The sequence below is a fragment of the Halictus rubicundus genome, chromosome 3 (genome assembly GCF_050948215.1).
Source record: "Halictus rubicundus isolate RS-2024b chromosome 3, iyHalRubi1_principal, whole genome shotgun sequence".
NCBI lineage: Eukaryota > Metazoa > Arthropoda > Insecta > Hymenoptera > Halictidae > Halictus > Halictus rubicundus.
Genome location: NC_135151.1, coordinates 7,066,767 through 7,080,913, shown reverse-complemented (window position 1 = coordinate 7,080,913; position 14,147 = coordinate 7,066,767). Strand labels below are relative to the sequence as shown.

Genomic DNA, 14,147 nt, shown 5'->3' with positions numbered 1-14,147 from the left:
AGGAAGAGAGAGAGAGAGAGAGAGAGAGAGAGAGAGAGAAAGGCGGGGGTGGTTCTCGTCGGGGGATGGTTTCGTCTGCGTTTCTATTCGCGACGCACTTCGTTAGCTGTCGCGGTGGCTGTGAAGCGTCTTGCGTCTAGTGTGCATTATACGCAGCCTCGAGTTTATGCACTCGCGCACGTACAACACACACCACCACCGCCACCGACATCGCGCAACCCTAAGCCCCATAGAGAGAGCCTGAAAGGAATAACTAACCGACCGAGGTTGCGGCCACGAACCTATGGGACTCGTTCTCGAGAAAGAATCGAGGAAATGGAGCGCGAACAACGAGCTGTTTCGTGGAACAGGAGGGACACGGGTCTATCTTCGATATATCGAACCGATGCGACGGCGAGCATTAACCCTGGGACACCAGCTTTTCCCCGGGGGAAGGGGGGCTGATGAACAACTTGAGCCGAGCTGAGCGGAGCCGAGCGGAGCTGAGCGTGAAACGCGTCGGGGGACACAACGTCTACCGATCTCGCCGTTCGGCTCCCTCGTCTTGGCTTACAGCAGCCGCAACTTTTTTTCTTGAAATTTCATGTCGGCCTTCTCGAGAAACTGGATTTAAAACTACACCGCCGAGAGAGCCTTTTCGGTTCACGCTGGTTTACTTTGTTCGGAGTCACTCGAGCAGCTTTGTAGAGTCGTTGGATCTGTATAATTTGTGAAAAACGAAGAACCGCGCGATTTGGTAAATTGTTTGCATTGCGGACTTGTGTTTCAGACGATAAAAGACATTTTTCTCTTGTTTTGATTGCCACGAACAGTAGCTTCATACACGTTCATCGAATTTGTATCTTTTTGGAAAAGGCAGAGCACGATTTGATAAATTTTTTCCTATTGTAGTCTCTGTTGTAAACGGATGCAACACATTTTTCTTTTGTCCCGGTTGCTATTGAAGAATGCATAAAGTTGAAGATTTTCTGGAAATTTTACAATCTATAGATGTTCCTCCCGTGTGTATGTACTTTTTGAGAAGTCGAAACAAGTGTGTAGAATGAAAAATTATTTTTATAAACCTAACCTAGTTGGCTAAAGACATTTTTCTCGCGTTCCCATTTCTTTGAAATATTTTATAAAAGTGTTCATGTGTTCAAGTTTCTCCGTTCGTAGCCCAATCGTGATCTTGATTCACGATGACTATGAACCGCTTGTTTCATTTTTGTCTCATAAGAAATATTTTATTTCTGCTAGCCGGTACTATTGAGAAGCCGAAAAAGTATCTCATCTTTTCGAATATCAATAAAGATGTTCGTCATAAATCCCTCTAACAATACACTCAAAAATATATATGCATCATCACAATATATTTCCTGTCACTCGTGTCAGCTTCCTTAAATGATTTCAGAACCAATAATCATTTTAAACTTCTCCAGCGTCCCGAGCTATTGTTGTACCCGCGTGGGAGAGTGCACGAGCGAGGAAAAAAAAAGTAAGAAATTAAGCAGAGTTATAATAGAGCACAGAAGAGTGATCCCGTCTTCCCCAGTTAACAGGTTAAGGGGCTTCTTTATTTGACGAGTTAAAGATATGAAACTGTTGAATGACCGTGTATACACGGTGTCCCATTGATCGCGGTGCGAGTAAAAGGAAAGCAGACGATCCTGACAGAAACCTATTGAAAGAGTGAGACCAGATTTTTCCTCGTAGAAGCCTCGTTTTCCAGGTAACCCAATTTGAATGTGTGTCGAGTACTCGTGTCATTTAACTCGGTTGACGTGGCTCTTCATTAATTACCGTTTCCACTTTAATTACAAGTAAGGCCGTTCCCGAGAACGGAGCCGTCTCTCGACGAAACTTTGCGAACAGCTAAATTTTTGCCAAAGCCACTTTCTAACCATTGACTGTGTGGCGTTCAATGATGCTTCTTCCTTGATTTCAAATTTCGTGCCCCAGTGCACAGACTTTTTATTTGCCTTTTGTGTTCCCGACAGTTTTCTCTCACATTCGTCGCATCGTTTGTTGAGCTCTGTACATTCGACAATTTTTATGCCGTATGCAAAACTTGTATATAAACTTTCGATGCGGTGTGTTAAAAGCGTCCTTTGAGTGCTCAATTTGAAAACGAAAGTAAGGAGAAGATGTTTCCTTCGTTGAATAAGATATCCTTCGTGGGAAAAATGCGACCGAGATATTATTGTCGATACACACGGTTCCTTATATTCTAGAGTTTTTACAACTGTACTAATTCCTCAATAAACCAACCACGGATGGAGATGCAATTTAAAGAATGATCCACTAAGGATTTATATGGATCCAAGCGGAGCCAGCAATTCAATAGAACCCAGTCGTTTCAGTTATAAGCTAAATTGCCTAGAAAAAAAGCAATTTTCCATGTCCCGCGTCCATTTAAGCTCCAGTCAGCGTCGAGCTATAGGCGGCAATAAATAGAATAGAATGGATAGAAATGATCTCGCGGCGGTTCTAATTTTCCTGTAGATCGATCCGGCTCGCTCGGGGTGAGAGGAAAAAGACCTCGTTACGGAGAGGAGAGGATCGATCGCGGGATAATGGCGCGAACCAGTTTCCCGGGGATCTGTAATTTATTAATATCGACCGAGCGGCGAGGCATAACAGTGATACGCCGGGTGTATACGCGCCGGGCGATACACCTTCTCGAATTACACAGTCGCAGTCGCAATTGCATTAACACGGGCTGAAAGCGAAGCTCTCGGTCTAGACCAGCAGCGGGACAGGACAGTATCGCGCACATACCTCGCCGGAGAACAAGCTCGCGAGAACAATCCGCGTGCAAAAGAGCAGCCTCGCTGCCGACACGACGCCGCGCCGAAAATAACGCGAAAACGCGCTCGGTGAAACGCCTCGCACGCCGCGACTCGCGTTGAAATCGCCTGGCGTTGAAGCAACATCGACGATAAATATAAACGTACTCAGCAGTTGAAGTTTCAGCCTTTTTGCAGCATGAAGTTTATCAACCCTTCGAATTGTTTTCGTATCAGAAATTCATTGTTGGTCAGAGTTTGTTGGAAGAGAATGGGATTCTGTGTTTGTCGGCAGACGATTTTTGTTGTCGAGGCTAAAGATGATCGAGATCGGAAAATGTTAAATAGGAATTGATTGGTGTTCATTTTTATTGAATTCGGTTTAGGAGTTTCTGTATGAGATGATTGTAATGGTGGTGGGATAAATATTGGTATACTTCTGTTAATGATTGTATGCTATTTTTGAAGTGATTCGAAACAAATTAAAACTGGTTCAGCCGTTTTATTTGTTTGCTAACGTCGTTTTTAGCGTTTCGTTATAAGGGCAGAGAAATTCTTCGGATTATTTCGCTTGTCACTCCAAGTGACACATTATTAATGACCCACCATGAGGGTAGTCCAATTGCTTCGATTATTTCACTCACTGTGCCCAAAGTGACTCATTTCTAGTACCCTAATACAAGGGTAGTAAAGTTTCTTGGGTTATTCCACTTGCTACTTGATTAATTTTCAATGTCCTAATACAAGGGTGGTAAAATACCCGGGGAACTTGTTGCCCAAAGTTATACATTTTAGTTATACATTTGTCACCTAGACCAATTGATTTTCAGTGTCTCACTGCAAGCATAGTAAAACTGCTTGAATTGTTCCTCTTCTTACTGAAAGTGGCTGATTTTGACCCTGTCACATTTTAACAGTGATAAATCTGCAAGAATATATTCTCATATCTGGTGTCCTCGTCATATTCCGCATCGTATTTATTAATATTTGGCGGCCATCTAGACAGTAAATAAAGCGTTAAAACGAGTTTCCGCGCGAGAGAATCGCGAATCGCGTGTAGCATCGCGTTTAAAACCGCCGCAGGGGAAGAATACGTCGGTGATTGGACGCGCAGGGGTGAAATTCGACGAGAGAACACACAGATGAGGCGAGGGTGAGTCGAGAGGGCCAGGTACAGAGAGAAAGACCAGCGGCAGAAAGTAGGTACTTCGAAAATATCGACCGGTAGAGCCCAGAGCTGTTTCGCCTCTGCTCAGAAAAAAAGGGAAAGAGAGAAAGAGAGAGAAAGGGGGGCGAGAGACGGGGGAGGGGGAGAGAGTCCGTGCCGTCATCCCGGTGTTTCCACTTCTCGCCGCTTTACTTCTTCAGAAGTGCAGGAAAAAGGCCATATCGGCTCTCGGTGGCTGGTTTTTTCGTATCGTCGCCGTGGAAACATCCCCGAAACCTCTTTTCATTCTGCTTCACCCTCGCGGAATTTCGTTTGGCGTGCCCCGTAACGTCGTTTTCGCGGCGGTGTCTCGCCCGGAAATTCCTCTCCCGGCGGAAAAAAAGTCTCGAACTTTTCGCGTTAATCCCGGAAAACGGGCCGTTCATCCGAGACTAGCAAAACCAGATAACGGCGGATGGGGTTGTTAGTTCAGGCTAAGTGTCGCGATGAAGCTCCGCGGAGGGCTGCGTCGAGATTCGAACGATTTAATACCGAGTTGTGATTCTGTCGTGGTAGAAAATATCTTCACCGTAACGTTTTTATTGGTACTGCCATTACTATTAATTGCAGCAGATAAATCTGATAAAGACGTACGGTAGAAACCTGGTGAGAGACTCGGAAGAAGAGGCGAATTTAATTTATCTTTGGATTTGTATACAAAATAAAAATTAACTACGTCAATTGCAAGGAACTACCAAGGAAATGTCATTGGCTCTGCTCACGTCCTCCGCAACGGGTGACCCAAAAAATCGCACAAAGTTGCACAGCATCGCCTCACTGAAGATAAAAGCGATTTTCACAGATTTCGTAGACCTTCTTTGACAAACAACCGCGTAGATTTTATGAAAAAGACCTCCACTAGCTTGTAAAACGTTGGGAAACAGTTGTCGAAAATTTTGGTGTCCTTATATTAATTGATTAATAAAACGATTGCATGGCCTGTTAAGCAGGGATCGCCCGATGTGTCTGATCATGGCCAACCAATTCTACTTCTCGTAAACGCTAGGACTAGGAACTCCAGAACGCAGAATTTTCAAGCTCGATTTTCTCGAAATCGAAGCGTCAACCAAAAAAATGTAATTCTTTCTTTCCAACTTATTTTTATATATAGAATCACCTCATGGTCGCTTGTGCCGTAAGTCCTTAAATACCGTGTGCACGGGTAAATTATAATTTCTCCTTAACAACTATAGACCTTGAGACTAACTATTGCGGATTTAACATTGGACACAAATGGAAAAGTATGCAGAAAGGGAAATAGAAATGAATGAAAATCTAAAGTGATCTTACAGGCCCAGACCTACTATAATAGTTCAGGTTAAATTAATAAAACTATTATTTCGAAATGTAACTGCTTCTGTTTTAATATCAAATCGAACGCGAAACTTTGCAAACCGTTTAACAGTTGGAGAGTAGAAATTGTTGAGCACCCTACGCGGAACAAAGAGACCGCAATAATAACTGGCATAAAAAAAGTCACTGAAAAGCCTCGCAGATCTTTCCTCGAACGTCGCACGATTTCGATCGTGATAATCGAAGGGAAGGAAGAAGAATAAAAAGAAAAACAACCCTACTAGGGTACACGGGCTCGTGCGGAACACAATAAAGTCTGCGCGCCAGCCCCTGAAACTGCATCGTGACAAAGGGTGGTTAAGCCGTTCTCGAGGAAGATGCACCGTGCGTGCTGTCCCCTAACGCAGACGTCGCGACGCGGCGTCGCTCCGTCAATTTCCTGATAAAGGAGAGAGAGGAAGAGAAAAAGGGAGGAAAATCCTTTATCCGCTTTTTTTCGGCCGTTCGCGAATATAAAAGGGGAACACGTATCGGATCGGTGGCGCGCGCGCGATTAATTGCCGGCGCGGTTAGGCGCGTCGCGACGCGCTCCCCTACGCTCCGGATTATCGATTCCGCGTACCTAACCTTTAACGAGGGAACAGGCGTCGCGGCGCCTAGCGTCCGTTCCGTCCGAGACGCCGGAGCGTTAACGATCCTCGCGCGGCGAACGGCCGCGCGAGTTTGAGCTCCCGATCGAAGATCGAGGAGGATCTAGAGAGGGAAGTTCGGAGGTGTGGCTCGACAGAGAGGGAAGATCGAGGATCGAGGAGGATCTAGTGAGGGAAAAATCGAGCAGTGCGTCGAACAACGGGAGTGAAAATAGCGCGAACGACGCCGTTGTCGAACGGCGACCGTCGCCAGTCGACGCTCGTGAATAATCGAAGCGCGGTCTCTGCTCAAGCCGTCGCCGCCACCACGGCGAGTTGAACGAACCATTCACCCGGTGCGAGAGAACACTGCTATGATATTTTCGTGGCACGCGATGCTGTAGACTCCTCGTGGACGAGCTGTTTTCTGTGGTCAGTGACGGAACTCAACTGGATCATGGAGGTGGAGATCGTGCCGTTCATGGAGAACAACGCGAACGGGGGTGGGAATGCGATGAGGCGAGGGAGCAGGGTGCAAATCGTGAGGAAGTCACGGTGAGATTGTCTTTTCGGCAGATAACGTGCTGCCGATAACAGGGATCGAAATAAATAGCTACCTTCTTTCGATTTTAAAAATGCCTCTTTGAAATTCCACAATTCGTTCGATCGTTTGCCGTACGATTTTCTCCACGGCCACAAAGATTAGACCTGCTTTGTTCTTAAAGAATATCCATCAGCTGGTGAAATTTTGGGAGACTATTATATAAGATGGTAGTGACTATACAACCGATTAATAAAACCGTCATATTAACCTGTAACGAGATAAATCCGCACGACAAGAGACGAGCGCAAAATTAACACAAGTTGCGTTACCAATATCCTCGTACGAGGGTAACACAATTGCTTGGAGTATTTTATTTATTACCTGAGGCAGGTTGTTTGAATCTCAAGAAAGTGTTCAAATTGCGAGATTCTGTACGAAATGTGTGTCTCAACATAAAGATAGTAAAATAACAAAAATATTTTGAAAATCGCAAAAGTTGATGCAACTCGCAGAGATGTAGCTACGAAAGGTATAAAAATGTAGTCGGGCGAATAAGTTACGGTGGTAAGACAAAGATGGTAAGATAGGACAAAAAGGAAGATACTGGCGTAAGATAGAGTGACAAAAAATAATGGCGATGTTAGGATCGCGAGATGACCGTGCGTGACCCGTTGAACCGAGGTCGAGGTTCACGCGCGAGTTACCGTTCTTTTGCCGCTTGCAGGACGTCGCTGTTCATTATCATGAGCTTCATCTACGCGAAGCTGCTGGTGGTCGTGTGCATCGCTTACGTGATCAGCGAGGTGGTCACGCACAAGCTGCCTCTATACTACTACGAGGGATTCTTCACGTATCTGTACGGGGTTAGCATCCTGTTCCTGCTTTACGTGTTCTGCTTCCTGCTGCAAGAGAGCGCTTGGTGTGCTAGGGGTAGCGATACCCCACCACCACCACCTAGGCCACCGAAGCCTATTAAAGAACCCAAAGAGAAGAACAAGAAGAAGGACAAGAAGGATAAGGAGCAGAAGACTCCGAAGACCAAGAAGGAATACCAGGTTTGGTTCCGATTTCTTTATTGTTGGCGGTCGAGGTACTCTGAGCTGGCACGGTTTGCGCATTGAAAGAGTTAGACTTAGAAAAACAATTAAATCGTGTGAAGATTTAGGTCTGTACAAACTTTTTTTTCTCAGAAACACCGATTCAAAGACACTGACCTTTTTAACCTCCTCAGTACGCCGCGCTCGTCCGCAACTCTGTCTCCCAGGGACAATGTAGTGGTTCGTACCGTTCAAACTGATGCTTTCCACGGAAACCACTATAGTGACGTAGAGTATGTAAGAGGTTAAGCAAGTAACGGAGTTGAGAAAGAATTGAATTTGAAACGAAGCTTTCTTGACGCACCTGAGCAAATTTTACTAAAAAAGACTCTGTGGGAATGTGTCAAATAAAAATTCGGAGCTATCTAGATTCACTTTGAAGTGATTTTTAGAAACACTAGTATTTACGAGTAATAAATGAAACGTAGTGAACGATTGAATTTAAATTTAAACATTCTTTACGTCCCTGACTAGATACGATGAAAACAGATTCCGAATACATGCGTCATTGAATAGATAAAGATTAAGACACTATACAGGTTCATTCTAGATCAAATTCGCTTGAAGGACCTTTTTAATTCACGTTAGAGACCTTTTTACTTCACCTCGGACAACAAGAGTCCCTCCGTTAATTAATAAAGGTATAGAATATCGAACAGGCATAGGTAGAGAATTAATCATTCTGGTGTGGAAAGGATTCAGCCGCGTACAAAGTGATCTATTTTAAAGGGCAAATTTCGAGAAAGATTTTTGATGGCTGACTTGTACCAGATCGGAGTATCTCGTGCCCGGATTATGAATTTCGAGAGGCGTGCTGCCCCTGAAGTGTATTTCGGTCGGTCGGTACGAATATCGAGCCGATGATGCGATTTTAAGAGAGTCACTTTCGGTGCTGACGTAAGTGGGTTAGCCCGTCGAACATCGAGCATCGGGCAGGAGGCACGCGCGGCTGCCTTTTCCTCCCATTCATTATCACGTGGCTCCACTTCCGAACTGAAACTCGGCAGTTTCGAGCTCATTAAAGTCCACAGTCATTTCGGGGACGGTCATTACGGGAGTCAGACTCGCGAATTTCCACGGCGATCGAGTTCTAGGTGGAAGCTTAACGACGACACTGCTCTGAGATAGGAAATACTGATTCAGGACGCGGCGGACGTCGAAGCTGGAGTGGCTACTCGCGCGCTGAGGAAGCGGAAGACGTCGCAGAATGATCAAAGTCATGGCAGCTTCTTCCTTCGAATCGGAGCTATCGGTGAGACATTGAATTTCATTCTATTTTCCGCGCTGGAAGATAGTTTTGATTTTTCTTTTGTCATTCGTTTATTTTGCGATCGTTCAGAGCTTGAATTTTCTCATCGGCCTGACATATCTATTTTATGTGCTGCAAGAGAGTTTCAAATTTTTGCTGTTGTGTCCATCAGCTTTCGGATTGGGGACCATGGTGTACAACGGTCTGGAGTTCGGCACCTTCTTCGAGGTGCCGCCCACGTCACCGTGCTATCAGATCCTCCAGGGCGTCAACCCGCTACTCCAGATGATCTTCACTTTCATGCAAATGTATTTCATCTTCATGAACTCGAGGGTAGGTACTTGACCCCTAAAGAGAGCAACCACTCGCTCGAACCGGGAGAGGCTACTAACCATATGACCGTTCGTTTTCCCAGCTGAACATCCACCGCTTCAAAGTGATCGCGCGTTTCGGCCTGATGCATGTGGTCGCCACCAACCTGTGCGTCTGGATCCGCACGCTCGTGCTCGAGAGCATCAAGGAAATCACCAAGCATCATCAGAAAATAGGACAGTTCGAGGCCGGCATCCTTGGTTAGTACTAGAAGCTTCAAAAATATTCTGGCTTTATAAACTGTTTACCAAGATACTTGTGCCAGTCTTGGAAACAGTCAAAATTTCAAACGGTGCAATAAGTAGATACGGTGAGCGGTGGTCAGACGACGCTGACAGCATTCGATTGTATCAATTACTTGCGAAAAAATGTAATTGTACAGTGACATTGTATTCTACATTGATGATTTGGATGTATATATATTCAGACATGTGTACACGTGTTTGTTTATAAATCTCGTTAATTTTGTTAAATGCAGTTTAAACACTTCAAGCTCAACACTAGATTTACGGAGCACTAAATGTGACTATCTTAGGTTACTTCATAAAAATAACAATAATGTGTTTGTCCAAATTTTTAGCCATTTTTTAAAGAATATATAGAAGAATATTTACCCAAAGAAATATATTTGTTGAATAATTTCTCGTGGACACAACTTTATTTACAATCCATGATATTTCCGGGTCCTTAGTGTCGATTTTGACGTAAAGGAATATATAAAGAATTCACATGCTTGTTTCTAAATCTGTTCATCCAATCTACATGTAAACTTTCGTACTCAATATGAATGTTAGTCAACAGTCTCTCCTTGTTTCACCAAAGTCTTGAACAAGTCACTTCATGCCCTCCCGTGGCAACCAAAAATATTCTTTACCACTTCCCAAGGGTACAGACGCGTTTCAGAATTTTGAAAAATATCGTACAGAGCTTAGGACACTTTATTAATATTTAATTTATATCCTGAAAATTTTCAGAGAGCATCAAGCAGCACTCGATGCGAAACGCAGGTGCAATTCTGGGCACTGCACCCAGAGATGTTGCATTTTTGCGCGAGGCTTCGTTGACCGCCACCAGGGCGTCGACCTCGGCTGCATCGACGGTCGCCAGCACGACCGTTGCTCCATTAGGTCGTGTGATGACAGCAAGGGCGGTCGCCAGGGCCGTGACAATACCGACGACAACCACCACCACAGGATGGAACCCTCCACCTACGATGATGGCCTCCACCTCCGCACCCTTGCCTAATTTGACGACCACCGCTGCAACCACCTTGTCCACTCTCTTGACAACCCTCACGCCGAAAACCACCACCGAAGAGAGGACCACTACCACCACGACCACCACTACCACTCCCAGCACCACCACCACCAGCACTACCACCACCACCCCTTCGACTACCTTCTCCTCAGCCCTGATGGATCTGTTTAATGCACCGCAGGCTGACAGCAAAGAACAGGTGAGGGGCACGTGTCTCTACATATTGAATATTCGCTTTTTCGTTGGCGGAGGTCCAAGTCTGCCAGTCCGCCCATTTTTCGCATTTCGGGCGGGTTGTAGTTCAATGTACTTGTACGACGAGGGTCGCTACTACGTTCCCTTTTTTATTCTGTAATCAGCAAAGCCTTGGCAATCTGCTATCAATAGAGGGTACACGCTACGTTGTTATCAGTCAGAATAATGTAAGAAGTGAGGTCGCGTAACGTTTAACCCTTTGCACTCGGAGCCATCGATTCTAGAATTATAACGTCCCCTTAGAGGGGACATCCGAGTGCAAAGGGTTAATTTATAACGAAGGTAGCTACATTCTACAACAGTACACATAAATGACACAGTGGCAACGATAATTCTCTCAAATAAGAATTAAAGAGGGACAGCTCTTAGGAGCCAAGACTTCATAGATTCGAGATAAGGTAGAGTAACCACGTTACCGACAAAAATAGGCGAAAAATGGTTTTACTGGGAAAGGGCTCATTCGAAAGAGGAAGGTTCAATGTAGCGCGCGCTGGTCATGAGCTGACGAGATTATGCAGATGTTTGGTAATATAAGCGTTAGAAATAGGCCAAAAATTGACGATGTGCATTCCGTGGAATCCAAACATTTTTATGCCATTGGACGAGTTTTCTGGATGAACTCGAGAGTAGCGCGCGCTAGAAAATATCTCCGGCTACAAATTGAGCTATATTATGTCTTGATTCTCTGCGAAATAAAGCCAAAAACTTGAAGCACGTTACGAATTCATAATATCGATAATACAGAGCAAAAAATGTGACAAGTTTAGTCACAGACTTAAGACCCGTCGGATCAAGACCAACACGGATCTTAAGTCAGTGGCTGAAGGCTGTGACCGGAAATCGCGTGACTACCCTTGGCTCTTAATACCCTACGAATCAAATAAACATAAATAGGAATGGCTCGTTGAATTTCTGAAGAATATATGCTTTCTCAGGTTCACCAGATCTTCGACATGAACAATCACACAAACAGCAGCGAATACTGGAGCCCTAACTTCGGCGTCATCGCGGAGGCGTTGACAGACGAAGAAATCGCTTCGAACTCGTGCGGTCGCGTGAACATTATGGGAACCATCGTCCAAGACGCAGAACCATACCTGTTCCCCTTCATAATCGAGTACAGTCTGATCGGAGCTGCGGTGATTTATGTGATGTGGAAGCATATTGGCCGGCATCCTCGTTGGCCCCACCAGGTGGAGGCTGATCTTGAACGCCGCCTGGAGGCTATGCTGTCTCGGAGAGCCGTCGCTTTGGCTCATGCAGGTAATTGCTGGTCTCTATCTGTAGTTTATCATCGTTTAGTGCACGCCGATCCTGTAGTACCCCGAGTCTCTTAGTAAACGCGAGATGTATCGAAAATTGCTGTAGATATATAACACGACAGATGTTTGATGCTAACCGTGGCTCGAATTATATACTTCAAGCTTCCATCGGAGTCATCGAAAGTTGCAAAGTCTCTAGTAGAACGCGTTCATTAATTTATTTATTCATTACGATCTGGGGATTCGTTTGATCGCCTGAGTTCAAGTACAGTCTACATTGTGGTTTGAGTATGTCAATGTAATTTAAAAAGTGCGTCACTCATTTTTCACTTGGCAATTATTGGAACTTGAGCTTTAATTTGCGACCTAGAAAATTAAATAGCTCCACCAGAACGCAACGATTGATTCTCGACTGGATTTGAGTTGACCCGAGCTTTGGGAGCGATCGATCGTGATTTTCGGAACGACAGCGTAATTTTCATGAAGTTTCAATTACTGGCTCTTAAACTGAATAGCGGAGGCGATGGGTTCGAGCTTCAATATGAACCCTGAAACATAATGAAATCCCGACGGGAATCAACGAACAAATGAATTTCTATTAAACATCGACCCGAACTTGAAAGAAATTCTGAAAACCTAGAAGGAACGCCAAATGACTCGAGACAGCGAACAGTCTAATCGAGTACAGCAATTTCCGATGCCGCCTCGCCCCATTCCATCCGATCACTCCCCTGCACACCAATCGGGGCTACGAGCGAACCGCGCGAGATCTTCCTCCGAGAGGTAGCCCCGTCCGCATTAGATCGAGACCTCCCACTAAAACCTCCTCTGAACGCGTAATACTAGGTCACACAAGGGTGGACTGTGTAGGAGCAAGCAAAGGACTATTCTTCGGCCTGCTGCTGCTGGTCGGTTCTCTGATCTGCTTGATTCTCTTCTTCGTGCTGATCCACCACCCAGACTTCGGTCTGATCGCGATATACCTGGCGGACGTGTCGCACTGCGTGCTGATGGTGCTCTCGATCATCGCCATAATCGTGGGCTTCATACGCGTGCAGAGCCTGAAGTTCAAGGCGGAGGAGCAGAGCGACCTGAACGACATCTTGCTTCGTGTCTCCGGATTCGGGCTGTTCATCTATGCCGTGTTCAGCGTGATCGCTGGATCGTTGGCGGCGTTCACGCACGAGCCTAACCTGCTGGTGATGTTGACGGGTCTGTTGTCCGTCGCCCACGTGATCCTGCAGATGCTGTTCATCGCGGACGTGTCCCGCAGGAGGGTCCACCTGCCGGAGCACGATCGCAGCAAGCCTGGACGGCAGGTGGTCACCTTTTTGCTGATCTGCAACCTGACCATGTGGGTGATCTACACGTTCGAGTCGCAGAAGGTGATGGCGAACCCGGTCCAGCTCGACTTCTACGGGTTCCTCGCTTGGGCCATCGTGCAGAGGGTCACCCTGCCGCTCTGCATCTTCCACAGGTTCCACAGCGCAGTCACGTTCGCGGAAATATGGAAGACCAGCTACAAGGCGCGCCTCGAGTAAAACGGACGCTCGATGATCTAGCGTCCATCGTCGGGATCCACGGCCCGGAGCGATCGCGAGTACAACAATCCCGACCGGATAGGCATCACCGTTCGAACATTCCAACGGGACCCTCTGTTCGAATCGATCGAGGATCCTCCGTCGATCAGGACCGCGGTAGGTAGAGAGGCTCTCGACAACGAAGCTGATCGGTCGGAGGCTCGTCGAGAGAACAGGGAACCCGATTGGCCAGCGAAAGAGACCCATGTGTGTCCTCCGAGGATCCTATCCTCTTCCCGCAACGTGGTTCGTTGCTGAAAGGGACCCTGTGTACTTAGCGTCCTCCCGATGCCGCACAGGTCCTTTTGTTTTTCTCTGTTTGTCGGAACGAAGCGGTTCAACAAGGTTTGGTTCTCGGTTGTTCTCCTTGCTTAAAGCAGCTTGACACGTTGCTTCCTTGATCGGCGAGTGAAACGAGGAACGCCAGGACCGGCGGGTACACACCGATCGTGTACACGATCGATACGTTGCTCGATGGATCGAGAATTCTCGCCAGGAAGCGCGAAGACCAAAAGTCGAACAGACAAACACCGTGTGTGCGTTCGGACACACACACGCAAGCACACACTGACACAAACACTCAAACACTCATACACACACACACGGTTGACGACGATGCCAATTCTCACACACG

At 46.1% G+C, this 14,147-nt stretch overlaps 2 protein-coding genes across 12 annotated transcripts in view; both read left to right on the top strand.

The window, feature by feature from the left end:
* The window catches only part of Otopla (proton channel otopetrin-like a), a 74,770-nt gene extending 61,149 nt beyond the window's left edge, over positions 1-13,621 (top strand). For 7 of the 11 annotated variants that reach the window (XM_076785078.1, XM_076785074.1, XM_076785077.1 and 4 more), the window contains 7 exons: positions 7,166-7,496; positions 8,667-8,790; positions 8,960-9,120; positions 9,203-9,359; positions 10,134-10,615; positions 11,607-11,934; positions 12,780-13,621. In XM_076785078.1, coding sequence (XP_076641193.1) covers positions 7,166-7,496; positions 8,667-8,790; positions 8,960-9,120; positions 9,203-9,359; positions 10,134-10,615; positions 11,607-11,934; positions 12,780-13,474 — 2,278 coding nt within the window. In that variant the 3' untranslated portion in view covers positions 13,475-13,621. Of the gene's footprint in view, positions 1-5,150; positions 6,453-7,165; positions 7,497-8,666; positions 8,791-8,959; positions 9,121-9,202; positions 9,360-10,133; positions 10,616-11,606; positions 11,935-12,779 lie in introns of those variants that run through there. The other 4 variants (XM_076785075.1, XM_076785084.1, XM_076785085.1 and 1 more) reach the window with 3 other exon arrangements.
* Positions 1-14,147, top strand: part of LOC143352522 (proton channel OtopLc) — a 133,784-nt gene that overhangs the window by 118,500 nt on the left and 1,137 nt on the right. The gene's annotated exons all lie outside the window — the stretch shown is intronic.